We start from the raw sequence: 23,639 nt of genomic DNA, 5'->3' as shown, positions 1-23,639 counted from the left end.
CATGCTTCTTATCATGGTGATAATGGACTAAGCCTCTGAAACAGTAAGCCAGCCCCCATCAATGCTTCTTAATTAAGAATTGCCATGGTCATGATGTCTCTTCATGGCAATAAACCCCTAACTAAGACACTGGGTTACTTCTCTTGGTATATATATTTAGTTCCATCCAGTTTTCTATAAATGAAATCATTTTGTTCTTTATTGCTGAGTATAACTCCATTGTTTTTACTAGAGTGATGGCTTAGAAACTAAATATAAATTGTTGCTTGTCTAGAGGAACCAAGTTTTTTTTTCTTCTATATCCTATGTCAGGCAGCCCATAACCCCCTTAACTCCAGCTTTAGAGGATATGATGCCTTCTTCTGGCCTCCTTGAGCACCTCCCCCGCCCCCAGCACACACACATATATCCACACAGAGACAAGCACACACAATACACATAATTTAAAATAAATCTTTAAAAAAATTGGGCATATATTTCATTTTTAATCTATTGATTCATATTTTAGCTATTGCAAATAATACTGCAGTACATGCATGTGCAAGCATCTATTTTGGGTGCTGAGTTTGATAAGCTGGGACTCTGATTTCAACTCTTTAGGTATGTCCCCAAAATAGAGATGATTGAACCATAAGTCTGTGTCCTTCAGAAGAGGAAAAGTAATGAAGAGTTTAGCAGACACACAAACAGTAAGGTGTTCATCCCCATGATCCCTGCCCCATAATAAATACAAACCAAGCTGGGTCTCACAGACTAGGGCAGTGATGAAGACAGCCAAACACCACCCTAGCCTTACAGCCTGGGGTGGTGTCATACACCACTGCAAAGAACAAATACATGATGGAGAGTTGGGAAAGATAGAAAAACAGAGTGTTATGGAGTGAGGTAGAACTGGGGTTGTGATGGTAGTGATACATGAGAGAGAAAGAGGGCTGAGAGCGACATGTTATCATTGCCCAGTAGGGTTGGTTGGCTGGTGTACAACAGCATGGAGCTTATTCAGACACAGCCTGAGTCCCACCCCCTGAACCTGCCTCCTGGACATGGGATACCCCTGGCTCTGGGCAGTAATGGAGGCCTGAAATGAAGAAAGATGATGCAACCACAGGTCATGTTATCACTTGTGGTCCATGGTGCTTCCCCCAGGTTTTAGAAACATGTGGAAGCATGCAATCTGTGCCAATGCCTGATGGCTTGGTGATGTGCTCAGGCTTTGCTGCCTTGGGGTATCATGCTGATGTGAGTGACATGTGTAACCACCTGAGGTCATGTTGAGACTCAAGAACCATGCAGCTGCTGAGGACCACAAGTGGCTCAGTGGGACTGATACACACAAGGGCCATGTTGATGTCTGCAGCTCATGTTACCACTGAAGCCCATGTTGATGCCTGTAGTGTGGGCTGCTTCCAGAACCCAAGTTAAAGTTTGTGGGCACTGGAGATCTGACCCTGCCTTTTGTGGTAGACCTGCTCCTGCCCCTCACCAGCCTATAGCACGGCAGGTGCAGGGAGTGGCATGGGTGCAGGAGATCTGGTCCTGCTCCTGCCCCTCACCAGCCTATACCACAGCAGGTGCAGGGGGTGTCATGGTGCAGGAGACCTGGCTCTCCTTAGTTGATGGCTTCTGGTTGGGGTACAGGTGGAAAAAGACTTATCTTCCCTTAGGGGGCTGGACACTAGGAATGCTTCAAGGAATATATAGACAGCACAAAATAGACTTGATTTGGAAGGGGAAGTCACAGGAGACGAAGGCATAAAGGAAGACTGGGAGGTGAGTATAATCAAGATGCATGATGTGAAATACCCAAATAAACAATAAAAATAATTAAACAATGACATAGAAACCAAGTGTTTGAGAATTGGCCCAGCAGTTAGGAGCACGTTTTGTTCTCCCAGAGAACCCAGGTCCAGTTCCAAGTACTCATATAGTAGTTCATAGCTGTCTATAACTCCAGTTCCATGTGTTCTGATGCCTTCTACTAGCTTTTGTGGGCAACAGGCATGTATCTGTTGAATAAAAGTACATGAAGGAAAATACTCATACATATGAGATAAAAATAAATAAACCCCAAAAGTAAAAGAACCAAAGGATACTACATAGAAGCATGAGAGCAGGGGTTGATCTTAGTGGTATATGTAGCCTGAGAAAGTCCCGAGGGTGAATTCATAACACAAAAACAAACAAACAAACAAACACAAAACCAAAAAAGGCAACATAAAAGTCTCTGATGAACAGATAAATACAGAATAAAATGATTGTTCTTGTTGCTGTGTCAAAATCTAAGACAACAGAAACCTATGAAAGGAATGGTTTGTTTGGACTCACAGTTTGAGAGAAGATAGTCCACTGTGATAGTGAAATTACAGCAATAGGAGCTTGAGGCCATTGGTTACATTGTGTCCATAATAACCAAACAGCAAAAGTAGAAAAAAATAGGAAGGAGGAATAGAAGAAGCCCAACCCATTTATCCTTTTCCCCATCTCATTTCTATAATTTGGGTGTGTAGATGGGAGTGCATGTGTGAGTGTGGGTGCACATATGCACAGTGTGCATGTTGAGATTATAGGACAACCTCAAATATCAGTCCTTAGGCATCTTTCACTTCTGCTTGGCCTGGAATTTTGACTCAAAGTCCAGATTATCTTCCTGGTATCTACAAACTTCCTGGTATCTGCCTGTCTCTGCTTACCATCTCACCATGGCAATGCTTGGATTACAGGTGCATCACAGTGCCTATTTTTTCATGTGAATTCCTGAATTCAAATTTAGCTCCCCACACTTGATAAGCAAGTGCTTTATTTTTTTAATTTTTTTCTGATTAAGGCACATGTATTTTTACCCCCAAATAATACAAGATAAGAATAGTAAAAAGAAAATGGTGTCATCTTTGTTCAGTTAAATATTTCCAGTGTTGGATGACTGTCCTCAACTAGTACACACAGACATGTGCTACTTGATGCAGTCATAGTGGTTGTGCTTGATGGAAGGATCTTGTTCTACTTAGTGACTCCCATGGAACTTTGCTTTATTCCTCTTGCTCAAGATAGAAATCTTGATGTTGGATAGGGTTCCCATTTCTCTCACACTTGTGTCTATTTCTTTCTTGATCCATTGCTACTTTTGTCAGATGTGCAGAACCTAGTGATTTCTCGTTACATTCCCTGGTACCACCTTGCATCAGAGACATCCTACTCTCTTTAATTCAGTGCCATAGACTTTCTTCCTTCATGGTGCAGAGTGTTAAACAGAACTCTGTCATGGTATACATTGCTCAACCACTGCATCTGTGGCCCTGAAGCAGACTCTTAAATTATCTGTCTTCATTTACCTTCCCTTCTTTGTGCTGCTCTGTTATAGATTATATATATGACAAAATAGTCATTAAACCAAAACTAGTCAGGGGAGCTAAGGAATGTCACTTCATATTGAACATATGAACAGTCTACCAAGAGGGTACTATAATTCTAAACAAACATGCCAAACATAGAAGCAACTAATTCTATAAAAGAAATACAACTACATATGAAACTACAGATTAACCTTAATGCCCCGTTTTCCACAATAGTCAAGTTATCTGGACAAAAATGAAATAGGGAAACATTGGAGTGAAAATATATTATAAACCAAGCAGACCTAACAGACATCTACATAACTTTCCATCTAAACATGGAAGAATACAGATTCCTTTTTAGCAGTCTATGGAACTCTCTGCATAATCAATCATATATTAGTATACAAAAAATGTCTCAACAAATAAAGAAAAAGTGAAATAGCATCTTGTAACTTCGCAAAATATTAAATTATGTCTCTACAGTGAGGTGAAGAAAGAAACTTCCAAAGTCATTACAAGGACCTTTGTGATTTAGAATCCTACCTAACTCTAGTCAGTGAAAACACTGAGATCTACATATAGAAACATAATCAAAGTGAGAAAAAAATCTTAGCAGCATCCTATTTTGATGGTGTGGGGCTTTTCATTAAGAGACTTTGAACTGATTACTGACTTTGGCAAAAGGGAAGGCAGGATGCAATAGACTTCATTTGAATGGGAGAAAGAAAATAGTTTTGCCTAGTCAGAATTTTATTTCTTGTGAAATCATCTTTTATGAATGAGGATGAATGAGAACCTTGCTACCAACATTAATGAAATACTTTACTGTAGGCTTGAAATACAAGAAATATAAGAGTAATTCTTCAATTAGGAAGAATGTAATTTCATACAAACATAGGGAAATATGGAGGAAACAACATGAAAAAAGACAGTATGTTGGGAAACAGAAGCTTCTTTGATGAAAGGTGAAAAAGTTATGTAGGGAAGTGGTAGGTTCTCCTCATAGGTCTATGACCTCTCTAGCCACAGGTAGTTGTCTAGATTTACAATACCAGATTATGAATACCTTTTTATTGAGTGAGTATTACATCTGATCAGATAGCTGTTGGTTATTCACAAGACAGTAGTGCTATTATTTCCCTGTTGTGGATATTTTGCTGGTCCAGCCATTGTTGTGGCTTGTAAACTTTGCAGTTTGATGGGACTATAGATTTTTCCCCTCACTTGGCAGCATGCAGAGCATCTTCTGGTACTATTAGGGCCAGTTTTCAAGGAGGAAGACACCAGTTAAGTTCCAACTTGACTCCTCCAAATCCTGTGTCCACAGTGTGTGGTGTCTTTGGAAACAGGGTGTAAGATCAACTTATGTATTTGCAATACAACTCCAATACTAGGTTTGGGAACAATTATGAGAGAGGGGAAGATGAATTTTGAGAGCCAGAGGCTCTCAGATCTTGTCAAGATGCCTGATGCTGGAAAAATGAACCCATGAAATCTCAACAACTCAGTTTCCAAAACAAGAGCAGCATAATAATATCAGCAGTTGGCATGCAAATATGGACATTGGAAATTACACATGGTCCCATGTCTAGATGAAGAGCTATAGGTAGTCAATAGCTACTGAAAGGGAGAATCAGTTTCCTCCAGGGATGAGCTTCCACACAGGTTGTTCAATCCCAAGTGGTCAGCCCTGGTCATATGTACACAGGAGCAATGCTAAAGGGAAAAAAGAAGTGGTGTGTACGTGTAACAATGGTGAATAAAAAGGAGTCAGGGGAAGCAAAAGGAGTTTGAGGGTGGATGGAGTGATTGAAATTTATTTTCCAATGTATTACAAGGAATGAGAATAGGCAAAGTTGAGGCTGAAAACTGGCAGCAAGCAGCTTCTTTCCAGGGGAAGATTTGTAAACCAGCAGATGGTAAAGTTGGTAATATCTAGAAAGATCACCCTTTATCATTTATAAATGGTCAATAAACATTAATAAGCAATTATATTCATAATAGGATAGGCAAGCACTTTAACCAATGAGCCATCTCTCTAGCCTTCTTTTGTTCCATGACGCCATCCACGTTCAATGTGAGTCTTTCTTCCTCAGTTAAACCTCCCTGTAAATGTCCTCCCAGGCACACCTAGAAGTGTATCTGCTAGGTGATTAAAAACCTAGTCACATTAACAATGAGGACTAATTATCACAGGTCTTAGGTAAATCCTATTTTCTTCTAAGTTGAAAATAAAAAGAAAGCACATGCCTTCCAACTGCCCATCTGCTCTACTTCTTTCTTATATAAGATAGAGAGGAAGGGAGAGAGGGATAGAGATATAGATAGAGAATAGATAGATAGATAGATAAAAATAGATGATAGATAGATTAAAGAGGTAGTAGTCACATTTACATTATGCAAAATAGATTTTAGGAGACAAAGAAGTTCATTCTGTATTGTCATTCTGAACCAAGACTTCAGCATGAACAACTAATAGTGTGTATATTCCTTCCATATCATTACATACAAACACGTAAAAAGAGATAGAGGAAATGCTATACTAGACTGCCATCTTAACTTTAACATTGGACATAACATCCAGACAGAACATTAGTAAGAAAGCAGTAGACATGAGCAGCACTGCCAATATTCAAGAACTTTCAACCCACAGGTCACTCATGGAGCTCTCCAGGACAGGTTATGGAGGGTCACAGAGCAGGTCACAGCATTAGGAAGATTGAAATCCCATGTGTGATTCAAACAACAATCAGGTGAAATTAGAAATGACTAATAAAATGGGAAGGTAGGTCTGGAGATGCACACCCATAATTCCAGGTACTTGAGATGCTGAAGAAGGAGGATTATTAGTTTTGGGTGAGAATCAAAAAATAAAAGGTAAAAACAGGAAAGGGATGTGGTTCAGTGGCAGAAATGCCTGAAAACAGCTGTGAACCTACACACAACTTCACACTTACTTCAAATACCATGAGGTGTGTGTGTGTGTGTGTGTGTGTGTGTGTGTGTGTGTGTGTGCGTGTGTGTGTGTTTTGGTGTGTATGCACGTTCATTTGTATGCAGATGCCACAAAACACTAGGTTATATATCAAGTAGTATGAAAAATAATAATCAGGAGACTGAAACAAGAATTCACACAGATTTAAGTGAACCAAACAGCATCAATAAGCATCAGGCCCAGGCACATCCAACCCTTGACATTATGACATGATATTGTCATCTGCAAAGTTCACACTTTAGACCCACATAATCAAGTGGTTGGTTTTTTTTTTATTACATATATGGGACTGAAGAGATGGACCAGAGGCTAAAAGCACTTGCTAAGTGTGCAAAGGACCTGTCTTGATCTTCTTTGGGTCCTGTGTAGGCAACGACAGCCACTGCGAGCTTGTGAGTGCAGGAATCCTGACACGTCCAGAAGACACTGTTTCACTCCAGTCCCCTCTGACCTCAGACTCTTATGATCTTTCTGGACCCTCTTCCAAGATGATCCTGAGCCTTGCAAGGAGGGATGAGACATTGATGTCTCACTTGTGGCTGAGCTCTGCATAGACATTTATTCTCTATATTTTGACCAGTTGTACATTTCTGTACTAACTGCTGTCCACTGTGCAAAGAAACTTCTCTGATGAAGTCTGAGATCTGTGTAAATCTGTGTGTACAGAGATATACATTTAGAGGTTTGCGATTGTTAATTTGGCAAGATAATGGTAGAATGTTAGTTTCCTGACCAAGGTTTTTGTCCACTTTTACAGTACCAGGAATGAATTCCCTTTACTCAGGAAGCAGTTGGCTAACTCTGTAACATTTATACCACTATTGGATCCATGGACATATTTCGCCCCACCAGTTATTACTGTAGCACACAGGGTTTGTGTTTGTGCAGAGCTACTGGTGATTTTTCACCAGAAGACTGAATAGCATCTTTTGGTACTATGAGATCTAGCTACTGGGGAGGAAGCTTCCTGGTCAGTATCAACTTCATTTCTGTATGTCCTGTAACAAAAGTGTGTGATGTCTTGAGCAATAAGAATTTTATCATCAGGTTCTGGTGATATGCATGTGCACGTGTTCACAAACACACACACACACACACACACACACACATGATTAAACAGCAGATTTCTGTATTGCTTTTTCAAACATCCTCAGTGTTGGTTATCTCTCAGTTACCTATCTTCCCTTCCCTTCTCCATCCTACCTCATGTCCCTCTCCCCAATTCAACCTCTCTCCACATCTGCGTTTAAGATATTTCTTCCCCTCTGTGCCAATGAGCCCCCTTTAGCTTCCTGGATTGATTTGTGTATTTACCTTCATTTATTTTTTTAAGAGCTGGATAATTTTTTTTTTGCTTTTCATCAACAGATTGACTTTCTTTTTTTTCCTTTTTATTAAGAGATTTTCTATTTGTTTTATGTATCAACCATGGATTCCCCTGTCCTCCCTCCTTTCACCCCCAGCCTTCTCCCCAAACCATCTCCCATTCCCACCTCCTCCAAGGCAAGGTCTTCCCTGGGGAGTCAGCAGAGCCTGCTACATTCAGTTGAGGCAGGTCCAATCCCTTCCTCCCTGCACTAAGGCTGAGCAAAGTGTCTCAGCATAGGCCTCAGGTTCCAAAATGTCAGCCCTTGCACCAAAGACAGGTTCTGGTCTCACTGCCTGGGGGCCCTCTAAACAGTTCAAGCTAAGCAACTGTCTCACTTACCCAGAGGGCCTAGTCTTGTTCCATGGTGGCTCCTCAGGTATTGGTTCACAGTTCATGTGTATCCACTAGTTTGGCTAGTTGTCTCTGTTCTTTTTCCAATCATGGTCTCAGTATCTCTTGCTCATATAATCCCTCCCCTCTCTCATCAATTGGGCTCCTGGAGCTCCTCCAGGGGCTTGGTTGTGGATCTCTGCATCTGCTTCCATCAGTCACTGGATGAGGGTTCTATCATGACAGTGTGTTTGGCCATCTGATCACCAGAGTAGGTCAAAGAGCTGGATAATATTACACTGTTTATTCGTATCATGTTTTCATTATCCAGTCATCAGTTGATGGACATATATGCTCATTCCATTTCCTAAATATTATGAGCAGAGCAACAGTGAACATGGATGAGCAAGTATCTCTACACTATGCACATGCCAATGAGTGGTATAGCTGGGTCATATTTTAGTTCCATTTTCAGCCTTTCAAGGAACCTTCCTACTGGTTTCCTTCCATAGTGGTGGTACCATTCATTGCATTCCCACCAACAGTGAATAACTGTTCCTTTCTGCCTATCTTTGCCAGCATCTGATGTTTTTTAATAATTTGTTGATGACCACTATCCTAATTCTGGCACAATGGAAACTCAAAGTGGTTTTAATTTGCATTTATCTGATACCTAATGACACTGGACACTTTTAAATAATTATTATCTATTTGTATTTCTTTTTTGAGTATTTGGTTCAGATTTACAGCCTATTTTAACTTTCTTATTATTTGTTCTATGTGTCTTTTACGTCATGTATCTTGATCCCATTCATGTTCCCATCCTTCACATCTGCCCTCTGCCCTTGCAACCCCACCCCCCAAGAAAATAAAACAAAATTTAAGAGAGAAAAGGAAAGAAAAAGGGGGAAATTAAAATTACCACCATGGAAGCTGCAGTTAGCCACACAGTGAACCCTTTTGTCCACCTAATTTTACTTGCAAATGTTCATTGTAAAGAGTTGTTGGTCTGGTTTGAGACCTCTTGGTTCTAGTACACTATTAATGCTGGGCCCTCACTGGGAATCTTGGACATTCCATGGCTGCCCTGTGTTGTGGAGCTCCTTCAGCTTTGGGTCTTACAGCCCACTTTTAATTGGGCTATATGTTTTCTTGGTGCTTTGCTTTTTTATTTACTTGTGTGTTCTAGATATTAATCTCCTACCAGATTTTTCTCCCATTCTGTGGGGGTTTCTTCTCACTCAGCTGACTATTTCCTTTGCTATACAGAAGCTTTTAGGTTTGGTGCAGTCCAATTTTTCAGTTTTTGCCATTAATTCCCAAGAATAAAGTTCTATTTGGTCCTGTGCCTCTATGTAAAATAAGTAGTTTATAAAATGTAAATCCAAGGTGAGACAGTTGTTTAGCTTGAACTGTTTAGGGGGCCCCCAGGTAGTGGGATTGGGATCCATCCCAGGTGTGTGAGCAGGCTTTTTAGAGCCCAGTGCCTATAGTGGGACACCTTGTACAGTCTTGGTGCAAGGGGGAAGGGCTTGGACCTGCCTCAACTGAATATATCAGGCTCTGCTGACTCCCCATGCGAGACCTTGCCTTGAAGGAGGTGGGAATGGGGGTGGATGGGGGAGAAGGCTGGGGGGGGGAGGAGGGAAGAGAGGGGATCTGTGGTTGGTATGTAAAATGAATAGAAAATTTATTAACATTAAAAGTTGTAAATTTTCAATTGTCTCACTTATTCAGAGGGCCTGATCCAGTTGGGGCTCCACAGTTTTTGGTTCATAATTCATGTGTTTCCATTCGTTTGGCTATTTGTCCCTGTACTTTTCCAATCTTGGTCTCAACAATTCACACTCTTACAGTCCCTCCTCTTTCTCGACAATGGACTCCTGGAGCTCCCCCTGGGGCCTGGCTGAGGATCTCTGCATCCACTTCCATCAGTTATTGGATGAGAGTTCCAGCATGACCGTTAGGGTGTTTGGCCATCTGATCACCTGGATAAGTGAGGCAGTTGAATAGCTTGAACTCTTTGGGAGGCACCCAGGCAGTGGGACTCGGACCTGTCCTTAGTGTATGAGCTGGCTGTTTGGAGCCTGGGGCTTACACAGGGACACTTTGCTCAGCCTGGAAGGAGGGGACTGGACCTACCTGTACTGAATCCACCAGGTTGAGCTGAATCACCAGGGGAGTCTTGGCCCTGAAGGACATGGGAATGGAGGGGAAGGGCTGCGGGGAAGGTGGGGAAGGGGCAGGAGGGGGAGGACAAGGGAACCCATGGCTGATGTGTAAAATTAAAACACAAATATAATAAATAAAAAAGGAGGAAAAAATTGTCAATTTTAAAAATTACTGCTTCTGTAATGCCTTTTGCTTTAACCTCGTAATAGAGTTAAAATTAATCTATGCATTGCCATTACCTTTATGGCATTCTGAACTGGAATATACTGTAGCTTATTGTCTTTTAGTCTTCCAAATGCTTACATTTGTTATAAGTTTTAACTCAAGCACCTCCTGAGAGGGAAGTTAACCACCTTCACTGGGTCAGTTATGGATTACAAGGTCTCAGATATCCTTCTCTTCCTTCCATCCATCCATCCATCCATCCATCCATCCATCCATCCATCCATCCAATGACCCTATCAGTTCCTCTAGTCAACTCAGGAAAGAGTGGAACGCCCTTCACTTCTCTCCTATGTCTCTTCCTATGGTTAGTTGCAGACTAGATAGTGGTAGACAGCATACACAATGGAAGAAAATAACAACTCTTGAGTTGACCTACTATGTAAAAGTAATAGACATGAGACTTCCAGAATTGAGTCCATGTGAACCAAAGAATTGATACTCTGCTGCTCTGCATCTGCCTATAGTATACATTTATATCTTCCTCTAAGCATGTCTTGGGTTGGGAAGATTACGGCACATGATAAGGACTACACAGTGCTGTATGGATGGATGGGCTGAAGGAATGGAAGAGGTTCCCCAAGGGGAGGCTCTAGGAGGAAAGACCAGCCTTCAGTCACTCTCACTGAGACTGGATTGGCCAAGGAATAAAGAAATTCTGCTTGCAGTTGTTTTCTGATATCAGGGGGCTGAAAAGTAATGAGGCAGTGAGTGGATGTGTCTATGTGAGCCCCTGTTAGTGTCAGCAAAGAGACTGGTGCCTGATCCAACCACAAGCCAGGGGAAATGAAATCATGCCTTTTTGCGGTGATATTTCCTCTCTCTGAAATGAGAAACCTCATGATGCAGAACACAGGCTCTGCCTGCAGTGTCCAAATTGCCTGTGTCTCCAAGTGCTGCCAGGCATTGCGGTCTCCTTCATCTGTGGATTTGAACCTGTGGAAGGAAACACCATGATTACCATCCTCACTGTCCTGTTTTGCATTGGTGAGATTTGCAGAGGTGGAAGGGACATTGTGATATGTTTGAGAGTAAAATCCAGATTTCTAAGGAAAATACAGGGGGCTCTTGGGCTAATGCAATTAGCTGAGCATTTGGGGGACAAATATCTTCCAGGAAATACTCCTCCAGGCCTGAGTCTGAGCCCCAGTACTACCATAGTGCAGAAAGGTGAGTAGCTTCAAGGCTGTCTCAAACCCCTTCATCTTCATTTGAGACCACAAATACTGTCCTATGCAGTGAGGATGGAGAACAGAGAGTGAGAGGTGATTCTGTTGTAATCTGGAAGGTCCTAGAACTAAGCGCAAGAATGAGAGAGGTGATATCCTGGGACGCAACCTTTGAATATTTTTCAGAAACACTCCCCTCACCCATCCTTTGGGCTGAGCCAGGTTCTATTGTCTCTTGGGGGAAGTCGGTGACCATCTTGTGTCAAGGAAATATCCAGGCACGGGAGTACTACTTGAATAAAGAAGGAAGAACATCACTCTCGCACAGGCAGACCGTAATGGAGCCTGGGAACAAGGCTATGTTCCCCATCCTATTCGTTACAGAGCTCTATGCAGGACGATATCGCTGTTACTATGAGAGCCTTGCTGGTTCTTCAGAGCACAGTGACATGCTGGAGCTGGTGGTGACAGGTGAGAGGACACTTACGGGTCCAGGTCCCTGCTACAGCATAGACACAGGGGAAGGACTTTGTGGGCTACCTTTAACATCCTGCCTCCTTCTCTCTAGATGTCTATAGTAAACCTAGCCTGTCAGCCCTGCCCAGTTCTGTGGTGGCTCCAGGAGAGAATGTAACCTTTCAGTGCGTCTCATGGTTGGGATTTGAAACCTTCATTCTGACTGAGGAGGGAGAAAACAAGCTCTCCTGGACTGGTGACTCACAGAGACATCCAAATGGGCACATGCAGGCGCTTTTTCCTATGGGTCCCGTAAGCCCCGGCCACGGGCGGAAGCTCAGGTGTTACGGGTATGACAAGAGCAATGCCCTAGTATGGTCAGCACCCAGTGAACCCCTAGAGCTCATAATCTCAGGTGAGAATCTCTTCCTTGACACAGCTTTTTCAAAAATAGTTTTTACTTCGTTTTGTTTGTTCAAATAATGTAATTTTAACTGGCATAAAATCATTACACATGGTATTGCGGTTCATAAAGGTATCTCTTCATACACATTCATTATGGACTTTGGGTATATTCACACTGCACTTCAGTATCTGCTACTTTCTTATTTTCTCCTTCCTCTCAGTCTACTTCCTGCCCTAAAAACTTTCATTTCTCCTTTCATGCCATGCATACATACATGGTTTTGTGTATCTACATATAAATGAAAGATTTATTAGGAAAGCAAGCATGTTTTCATATTGTCTGAAAGACCTGAATGTCCTTTATTCCTTTGTGCTGACATATTGTTCTGGCAAAGACATCAAGCACTGAACTGAATCAGAACGGAGAGAGTAGACTCTTGCCTTTATGGTTTTTACCCACCTTGCCTCCCAGTCAGCATTTGATTTCCTTGAGAACCATTCCTCTGTCGATATGTCAGCTAATATTAACTGGGCTGTCTTTGTTCTTGTTTCTTGATCCCAATGAGTCCCTTGTTCACCTATTAAAAGTGTGCCTTTCTAAACTTTAAATAGTTCCCTAAGATTTCTACCTCAAAATTACTAACAAAACACCATAACCTAACCTTACTAACAGTTCTACAAGTCTAAATTCTTTCTAAGGGTGGTGGTTGAATCATTAATCTGCTCCAGCAGCAATGCTTGGAAAAAGTCAATCACTATTATTGTAGTACCAGTAATATTGCCCAGTGATGGACTAGAAACTCCCTGAGAGTTTTCAAACATACAGCCCATAGATTATGAGGGATGTGGTGACCATGAGAACAGTGATCAGTGCTATGCTCAATAACAGCATTAGGTCCTCATGACACGTAGTCTTCTGGGCTTCACCTCTCCAAGGCTCACTCAAGTTTGGCTTTGTCAATTGCCCTTTTTTGTTTGTTTGTTTTTGTCTTGTTTTGTTTTTCTGAGACAGGGTTTCTCTGTGTAGTTTTGGTGCCTGTCCTGGATCTCACTCTGTAGCCCAGGCTGGCCTCGAACTCACAGAGATCTGCCTGCCTCTGCCTCCCCAGAGGTGGGATTAAAGGCGTGTGCCACCACCACCTGGCAATTGCCCTTTCTTGTTCCATGAGTTCTAACACTGCCTGTTTGTCCCATCACATAGCTCCTGACATTACTATTCCATGTTTGTTGAGATTTTTTTTGTGTGTGTGTGTCATATGGCTAGTTCTAGAGAATATCCCATGGGTTGCTGTGCAGAATGAGTATTTGCAGTGTTTGAATGGGACTGTCTGCATATGCCGGTAGTTCTATTTGATTTACTGTATCATTTAACTCAGGTGTTTCTCTCTTTGTGTTTTATTGGCATGACCTGTATATTGGTGCAAGTGAAGTATTCAAGCCATGTATTATTATTGTGTTGAGATTAATCTGTGTTTTTACATACAGTAGTATCTATTTCAAGATCCTGAAATCATGTGTGTGATGCATACATGTTTGGAATAGTATTATCCTCTTGATTGACAATTCCTTTAACCATTGTGAAGTAGCTTTCTTTATCTCTTCTGAATAGTTTTGGCTTGAAATCTACTTTGTCACATGTTAGGATAGCAACGTGTACCTGCTTTATAGTTCTTTGTATTTTAAATGTGTCTGCTCATCCTTCACCCTGAGGTTGCATTTGTCTTTGATGATAAGGTGGGTTTCTATGGAGACAAGAAGCAGATAAGTCTTATTTTGTAATCCTATCTGCCAGTCTGTGTGCTTGACTTGGAAGTTAGGATCATTAATATTTCATTGTTATTGGAGGATGTGCATTAATTCCTTTTGTTTGATTGATTCTGTAGTACTTGTCTGGTTCCTACTCTTCATTTAGTCCAACACTGCTTATGCTTTTCTGTTGTCTCATTCATATGTTTATGTTTCTCTTCAGTTTGAAGTTATTTCTTTTTTCCCTTTTATTTTAAACAGGTTTTGTTTTCCTCATATAATATATTCTGACTCTGGATTCCCCCCCATCTATTCCAAGTTCCTTCTCAAATCTCCTCTCCTCTGGATCCATTACATTTATGCCGCTCATTAGAAATCAAACAGGCTTCTAAAGGATACCAAAAAATAAAATACATAAAATGAGCATGGTTCCTCAGGAAGATGGGCATCAACCTACCTCAAGACCTAGCTACACCTCTCTTAGTCATATACTCAAAGGTTGCTTCGTTCTACCACTAAAACACTTCCACAACCATGTTCATTGCCACTCTATTCACAATACCCCCAAATTGGAAACAACCTAGATATCTCTTAAGAGATAATTGGATAAAGAAAATGTGGCAAGCTTACACAATGGACTAGTTAGTATTTGGCAGTTAAAAAGATTAAATCATGAAATTCACAGGTAAATGGTTGGAAATAGAAAAAAACATTCTGAGCAAAGTGACCCAGACCCACAAAGACAAATATGGTATGTATTCGCTTATAAGTAGATATTAGATGCTAAGTCAGTGACAACCAAACTATAACCCATAGAACCACAGAGGTAGGCACAGAGTAAGTGACTAGGGAGAACAGAGGGAGCTTCTCAGGAAGGGAAATAGAATATATAGTTACTAAAAGCTATTGGGGTCCAGCCCCTCAATGGCCTGCTCCCAGAGTCCCAGAAGAAATGCTACCAGTGGTGGATTAATCTGAGGGGTTCTCTAATAAAGATATGTACACAAAACTCTTTTATCCATTCACTTTATTTTTCTGAGTTAGTTCTCTCTACACTACTTCTATTCTGGTCTCCTACTTAGCTCCTTTCCCTCTATGTGCTATCTTAACTCTTTCATCTTAGTTCTGCCCCATCTTGGTCTTTCTCATCTTGTTCTGACCCTCCTTAGTTCCTCTCTATAATCTTCTAAATTCTCTCTCTCATTTTTTCCCATCAAGTTCTTCCCAATCTCCTTAGTTCTTCCCATCTGATTCTTATCCATCTAGTTCTTTCCCATCCGGCTCTTCCTCATCTTCCATCTCGCTCTTCTAGTTCTCTCTTCTAGTCCTCCAATCTTGTTCTCCCCCAATCTAGTTTGCTTCCAATCCATTCCCTCAAGTCTCTGAGGTTTACAGTTATATACCCATGCTATAGCAATGTTTTGGCTAAGGCAAGATCACCAGTCTTGAATTCCCTCAGGGTCAAAAGAAAGGGCAATAAGATCCACACAGAAGAGCAATAATTGCCAGCCATCATCCGCAACCCAAAAAGGGAAGTGACTAATGGGGAATAGAATCAACTGAGGGCTAAATTAGTATCTGGGCAAGGGGGATTTTATGTGCTCAACTATATTCTTAGAAGTGGTTAGTTAAAGTGTTAGGAGTCTATCAGTGATGAGTGAAAATAAAACTGTCTTATTTTCCTTTGGCCCCTTATCTGTCCAAGCTATCTTGGCTACTGTGGTTTTCTGGCAGGGCGGGGGAGTGCACTTGGTGGCTGGGCAGCCTGAGTCAGTTTGATGTACCTGTAAGTAGAAACCCTTTAGTTCTGAGTTAATAGTTAAAGGTAGATTAGATCTAAAACTAGAGATAAGACTTTGGAAAAGGAGAAAGTTAAGCTTAATTGCACATCCACCAGGCCTTCTCAAACAGATAGTCTGGGGCTTAAGTTTGTTCTTAGAGAGTATAGAGGTATCTCTGATAAGATATTTTTGTTGGTCCGGGGATGGTCCTGGCTGGATTCTGCTAATGACTATAATTACAGGGAGGCTTGAACTGGGGTTCTGGCTGTGTATAGCTGTCAGCACAGAAGGTTATCTAAATATTCCATTGTAGAAGGGAAATGGTGCTCAATAAATGATCAACACACTGTTCTTAGAAAAGTAATTGAATGAAAAAGCTACAATAGCACGCAAAAAAGTCACTGTAGGAAAATGGCTAGTGCTCAAGAGCTAATATCACTGAAACTCCCTTTAAGCCTCACTTTGACCTCTGAAAGACCCTTGGCTTCTTCCAGGTATTAGCTTGTCATAATCAGCTAAAAACCTACTTCCTATTCTTGTGGTTTGTGGCATATAGTGATGGGTGAAATATCCTTTGGATATATGCCCAAGAGTGGTATAGCTCGATCTTGAGTATATCAATTCTTATCTTCTCGAGGAACCTCAAGAATGATTTTCTTAGTGTCTGTATAAAACTACAATTCTGCCAATAATGGAGAAGTGTTCCAGTTACTCCACATCTTCAGCGTCATGAACTGCCAGTTGTTTTATTGATCCTAAGCCATTCTGATGGGAATAAGATGAAATATCAATGTAGATTTGATTTGCATTTCCCTGATAACTAAGGATGTTGAACATTTCTTTAAGTCTTCTCAATAATTTGAGTTTCCTCTCCTGAGAATTCTGTTTAGATCTGTACCCCTTTTTTAATGAGTTATTTACTTTTTTGATATCTAGTTTTCTTTGAGTTCTTTACATATTTTGGGTATCAGCTCTTTATAAGAAGTGTAGTTGGTAAAAATCCTTTTCTCTTTTTGTAGGCTGATGGTCATTTGTCCATATGATGACATCTTTTGTCATGCAGAAGCTTTTCAGTTTCATAAGGTTCCATTTGTTAGTTGTTGATCTTAGTGCCTGTGCTGTGTTCTGTTCAGAAAGTTTTTTCCTGTGCCAATGTGTTCAAGGCTATTTCCTAGTTTCTGTTCTATAAGGTTTAGTGTATCTGGTTTTATGTTGAGGTCTTTGATTCACTTGGATGTACGTTTTGTGCAAGGTGATAGATAGGTAAGGACCTCTTTGCATTCTTCTACATGTGGACATCTAGTTTGACCAGAACAATTTGTTGAAGATATCTTTTTCCAGCATGTATTTCTGCCTTCTTCTTAAAAAAATCAGGTGTCCATGGGTATGTAGATCTTTAATTAGATTCCATTTATCAACACATCCGTTTTTGTGCCAATACCATGCTGTGCTGCTTTTATTGCTACAGCTCTGTGGTACAAGATGGTGATGCCTCCTGTAATTCTTTTTCTTTGTTGTTCAGGAACATTATAACTCTCCTGTTTATTTTGTGTTTCCATGTGATGTTGAGAGTTGTCCTGTCGAAGCCTGAGAATTCTGTTGGATTTTGATGGGGCTTGTATTGAATCTGGAGATAGCTTTTGGTAGGAAGGCTATTTTTACTGTGTCAATTCTACTGCTCTGTGAGCATGGGAAATCATTCTGTCTTCTGATATCTTCCTCAATTTCTTTTTTCAACATCTTAAGTATTTTTTCAATCATAAAAACTTTCACTTTTGTGGAGTAGAGGTTTTTGAAATATGACCTGATGATTCTCTGGATTTCCTCATTGTCTGTACTGCCTGTACTGAATCCACCAGGTTTAAATGAATCCCCAGGGGAGTCTTGGCCCTGGAGGAGATGGAATGGAGGGGAGGGGCTGGGGGAAGGTGAGGGCGGGGGCGGGAGGGGGGAGGACAGGGGAACCCACGGCTGATGTGTAAAATTAAAACACAAATGGAATAAAAAAAAATTACAAAACTAAAAGAAAAAAACTTTTACCTTTTAGCTAGAGCTGTCATACTAAGATATTTTATATTATTTGAGTCTATTTTGAAAGATTCTGTTTCACTGGTTTCTTTTTCAGTCCATTTATCATTTGAACATAGGAGGGCTACTGATTTTTGTGTGTTAATTTTGCATACAGCTGCTTTGCTGAAAGTGTCCCCAGCTATAGGAGTTTCACAGTGGAATGTTTGGGGTTGCTTATGTACACTAATACAACATCTGCAAATAAAGTTACTTTGACTTCTTTTCTGATATTATTTCTGATATATTAGGAAAATCCTCTTTCTTAATGTCTTTTTTGTCTTATTACTGTAGCTAAGACTTTAAGTACTATATTGAATATTTATGGAGAGAATGGACATCTTTGTCTTGTTCCTCATTTTAGTGGAATTAATTTTAGTTTCTCTCCATCTAAGTTGATGTTGGCTATGGGCTTGGTAAAAAATGCCTTTATTATGCTCATGTATGTCCTTTGTATCCCTAACATCTCCAGGACTTTTATCAAGAAGGGGTGTTGACACAGCTCTAAATGGGATATCGCCTTCAAATCCCTCCCCTCAGAGCTCAGGAAAGAGCCTGCAGAAGAGGGGGTGGAAATATTATAAGAGCCACAGGGCATGGAGGACAACAAGAGTATAAAGCCTTCTGATTCAACTGAACAAGGCTCATGTGACTCACAGAGATGGAAGCAGTGATCATAGGGTCTACAAGGGTTTGAACCAAGTCCTCTGTATACATATTTTAGCATTCAGATGATTATTTTTATGGGACTCCTAAATGTTTGAAGGAGTCTCCAATTCTCATGACTTCTCCTGGGGCTCTTTTCCTTCTGTTGTGTGACCTGGTCCAGCCTTGATGTGATAGTTTTTGCTTTATCTTATTAGACTTTATTTTGTCATGTTTTGTTGTCTTTTAGAAGCCTCTTTTTTTTATTCTAATGAAGGACAGAAAGGGAGTGTATTGGGATTGGAGGGGAGATGGGAAGGAATTGGAAGGAGTAAAGAGATGGGAAACAGTAATTAAGATGTATTGTATGAGAAAAGAACCTATTTTCAGTAAAAAATGAAAACAAAAAGAAGGGGTTTGAAATTTTGTTAAAGGCATACTGAATCCAATGAGATGATCATTTGACTCTGTTTGTTTGTAAGGTCTATTATATTTATTGATTTACACATGTTGAACCATCCTTGAATCTCAGTGATGAAGCCTACTTGATCCTCAGGGATAATCTTTTTGATGTATTCTTGGATTCAGTTTTCAGGTATTTTATTGAGAATGTTTGCTTCTATGTTCATAAAGGGAAATTGTTCTGTAATTCTCTTTCTTTGTTGGATCTTTATGTGGTTTTGGCATCAGGGTAATTGTGGACTTGTAAAATGAATTGGGCAATGTTTCTTCTGTTTCTATTTGTTTCAATAATTTCAGAAGTATTTGTATTGACTCTTCTTTGAAAGTATGGCAGAATTCTGTATTAAAACCATTGGGCCCTGGGCTTTTTCTTTTTGTTTTTGTTAGTAGGCTTTAATTAATGCTTCTATTTTAATTAGGGATTAAAGGTCTATTTACATTGCCTATCTGATCTTGATTTAACCTTGGTAGGTGGTATATATGGAGAAAATTATCCATTTCTTTTAGATTTTCCTATGTGGTGGATTAGAGGTTTTTAAAATGATTTTTACGATTCTCAAGATTTCCTTTCTGTCTGTTGTTATGTCCCCCCTTTCCTTTCTAATTTTGTTAATTCTGATATTTATCTGCCTTTTAGTTAATATGGATAAGAGGTTGTCAGTCTTATTGTTTTCTCAAAGAACAAACTCTTTTTTTCATTGATTATTTGTATCTTTCTATTTGTTATGTTTTGTTGATTTTAGCCCCAAGTTTGATCATTTCTTGCCATCCACTCCTCTTGAATGTGCTTGTTTCTTTTTTGTTCTAGACCTTTCAGGGGTGCTCTTATGAGATCTCTCCAATTTTTAATGTAGGCACTTAGTGCTATGAATTTGCCTTATAGAATTAACTTCATTATGTCCTGTAAGTTTGGGTATGTTGTGTATTCTTTTTTATTCAATTCTAGAAATTCTTTGATTTTTTTTCTTGACCCATTTTTCATTCGGTTGTGAGTTGTTTAGTTTCTATGAGTTTGTAAACTTTCTGTTGTTTCTGTTATTGTTGATATCTTGCTTTAATCCATGATATTATGATAAGGTACAGGGTGTTATTTCATTTTTTTAATAACTGTTTATTTGTTTTATGCCTGAATATGTGGTCAGATTTGGAGAAAGTTCCATAAAATGCAGAGAAGAAAGTATATTCTGTTGTGTTTGAGTAAAATGCTCTATAATGTGTTAGATCCATTTAATTTATAACATCAGTTAGCTCCAGAATAGCTTTTTGTTGTTGTTGTTTAGAATTGCAATGCTTTTGGTGTTGTTTTTTTTTTTTTTTTCTATTTGGTGACTATTAATTGTCCTTCACTATCTCTTCTGATTTGTTTTGGTTGAAAGTCTTTTTTTTTTTTTTTGTCTGATGTTAAAATAGCTACATCAGCTTGCTTCTTAGGTCTGTTTGCTTGGATCATCTCTTTCTGTCTTTTTAGCCTGAGGAGATATCTATTCTAGATGTTAAGCTGTGTTCCTTGGATGTAGCAGAATGATATATCATGTGTTCACATCCATTCTGTTAATCTTTTTATTGGTAAATTGAGGCTATTGATGTTGAGCGATATCAATGACCAATGATTGTTGATTCCTGTTCTTTTGTTCTTCTTGCTGTTGCTGCTGCTGGTGGTGGTGGTTATGATGGTGGTGGTGGTTTGTGTGTATGTGTGTGTGTATACTTGTGTAAGAGAGAGAGAGAGAGAGAGAGAGAGAGAGAGAGAGAGAGAGAGAGGAGAGGAGAGAGAATTTTCTCTCTCTTTTAATTTGATGGTCATGGATTATTTATTCCTTGTGTTTTCTTCGATGTAGTTAACTTCTTCAGGTTGGAGTTTTCCTTCTAGCACCTTCTGTAGGGCTAGATTTGTAGAAAAATATTGCTTATATTTGGTTTTATCATGGAATGTTTTATTTTCTCCATCTATTGTGATTGAAACTTATTCTAGGCTGTCATTTGCGGTCTCTTGGAGTCTGTGGAACATCTATCTGGACACTTCTGGCATTTAATAATCTCCATTAGAAAGTCAGGTGTTATTCTAATAGGTCTGTATCATATGTTATTTGATCCTTATCCCTTGATGATTTTAATATTCTTTCTTTTTTTCTCTATGTTTAGTGTTTTTATTATTATATGCTGAGGAGATGTTCCTTTCTGATCCAGGTTATTTGGTATTCTATACGCTTCTTGAACCTTTAGAGTCATCTCTTTCTTTAGGTTAGGAAAGTTTTTTTCTATCATTTTGTTTAAAATATTTTCTGTTCCTTTGACCGATGTTTCTTATCCTTCCTCTAGTATTTTTCTTACAGTTTGTCTTTTCAAAGTGTCCCACATTTTCTGGATGTTTTGTTGCCAGGAACATTTTTGTTTAACATTTTCTTTGTTCAATGCATACATTTCTTCTATATTGCCTAATATTTCCTCTTCCATCTCTTGTACTCTCTTGTTGAGGCTTGCCTCTGATGTTTCTGTTTGAGTTCCTAAATTTTTCATTTCTAGAATTTTCTCTGTTTGTTTTTTTTTTAACTGATTCTCTTTCCACTTTTAGGTCTTGAACAGTTTTATTCACTTCCTTCCACAGTTCATTTGTGTTTTCTTAAATTCTTTAAGGGATTTATCCAATCTCGTTAAAGACCAATACAATATCCATAAAACCTACTTAGTGGTCCTTACCTTATGCTCTAGCTATGCTGCGATCTCCAGGTCTGCTATAGTAATGTTGATGGATTCTGGTGGAGATGTATTTTCCTGGCTGTTATTAATTGTGTTTTTACATCGATGTCTAAGCATCTGGGTTTTTTGTGATGATATCAGGTCTTGCCTTTATTGAGTGTGTATTTGTTCCTTGGTTTCTGTTATCCTCTTTGTTTCTTAGGAGGTGTGGTGGCTGCATGTTTCCTGACAGGAAATTCCTCTGGCATCCTGCCAGGTATGGCCATTGGGGGTTCCAGGTAAAATGTGTCTCTAGGTATTAGGAGATGAGAATCATTGTTTCTTTTTGTGGTCCTAGCTGCCCTGGAACTCACTATATAGATTAGGCTGGGCTTCAGTGCAGAGATCCTCTTACCTCTGCCTCCCTAGTGCTGGAATTAAAGCATGCATTACCACACCCAAGGATTCTTCAAGCATTTTTTTTTCTTATAGAGCTGACTTCATGGATGACTTCAGCTTGTTTTCATTATGGAAATATTTTCCTTTATTTTTCCATTATGACAGCTTTCTTGGATTTTACTGAATTTATTTCCAGGATATTACTCTACCAGTTTTGGCAGTTATTGCCTTCCATAGCCTGAAATACAATGGCCCATGCCTCCACCATTGGTCTATCCTTTATGTGTTTCCCACATCTTTCATTATGCTTCCTTTCCTCTGTATAGTTAGCTTTTAAACTATGATATGAATGTTTGAAGTAGGAGTGTTTGTGGCCGCGTATGACTGCTTGGTATTTTAATGCCTTTGCCTGGATAGGTACATCTTTCCCTAGATTAGTGCAAATAAATATCTGCTATTATTTTATTCAAATTGTTTTTGCATCACTGCAATAAAATTCTTCACATTTTGGCCACGACTTTTTTATTTGGTCTTTTCATTGTCAACAGGGCATTTTGTATGAATTGTTTGTACTTTCTTATTAATATTTCTTAGTCATTTTCAGGATGCTCTAATTCACCTACCTGTCTTAGGGCCCTGATGTTCTTCTGCCCTGTACTTGATCTGTCCTGTTGGGAAGGCTTTCCACTGGTCTTCTTACTTTGCTTATAAAAGTTTTCATTTTTATTATTCTTTTATATCTTTTTCTTTCATATAGTTTCTTTTTCATCATTTTAATTAGATCTTTGTAGTTCTTTTTCTTTTTAATCTTTGCTCTTTGGGAGCCCATGACTCAGCTTCCAAATAAATACACACAGAGGCTTATTCTTTCTTATAATTTCCCAGCCTTAACTTGGCTTGTCCCTAGCCAGCTTTTTTTTCCCTTAAATTATTCCATTTACCTTTTGCCTCTGGGCTTTTAACTTTCTTTACTTCTTACTCCATGCCTTGCTATGTAGCTGGGTGGCTGGTCCCTGGAATCCTCTTCTTCTCCTTTTCTTGCTCCTCAATCCTTTTCCCAGATTTCTCCAATTTATTCTCTCTACCTGCCAGCCCTGCCTATCCTTTCTCCTGCTTTTCTATCGGCCTTTCAGCTCTTTATTAGACTAATAACACAACTTCACAGAGTTGTGTTACTTTGTCTGTCTAAACAAATGCAACATAAAATAATGCAGCACATCTTTGCATCATTAAATGTTCTACAGCATAAACAGATGTAGCACATCTTAAAATAATATTCTACAACAGTTCTTTGTATTTATCCGTCTGTGTGAATTCCACTTTCATATCCTATATTTGCTTCCCTATTTCATTCAGCTGTTTGTTTCATTCTTTGAATTATCTCAAAATTTTTGTCCATGTCTTCTTCAATTA

General features: G+C 39.5%; 1 protein-coding gene across 1 annotated transcript in view; it reads left to right on the top strand.

Annotated features, from left to right (window-relative positions):
• Window positions 1-23,639, top strand: part of LOC118590544 (leukocyte immunoglobulin-like receptor subfamily A member 6) — a 54,216-nt gene that overhangs the window by 27,540 nt on the left and 3,037 nt on the right. The window contains 4 exon segments of the mRNA XM_036198441.1: window positions 11,315-11,407; window positions 11,537-11,590; window positions 11,776-12,060; window positions 12,158-12,460. Coding sequence (XP_036054334.1) covers window positions 11,315-11,407; window positions 11,537-11,590; window positions 11,776-12,060; window positions 12,158-12,460 — 735 coding nt within the window.

This window comes from Onychomys torridus, chromosome 1, assembly GCF_903995425.1.
Source record: "Onychomys torridus chromosome 1, mOncTor1.1, whole genome shotgun sequence".
NCBI classification, from domain to species: domain Eukaryota; kingdom Metazoa; phylum Chordata; class Mammalia; order Rodentia; family Cricetidae; genus Onychomys; species Onychomys torridus.
Note: the sequence above shows the minus strand (reverse complement) of the source record. Positions and strands in the feature narration are given on the sequence as shown.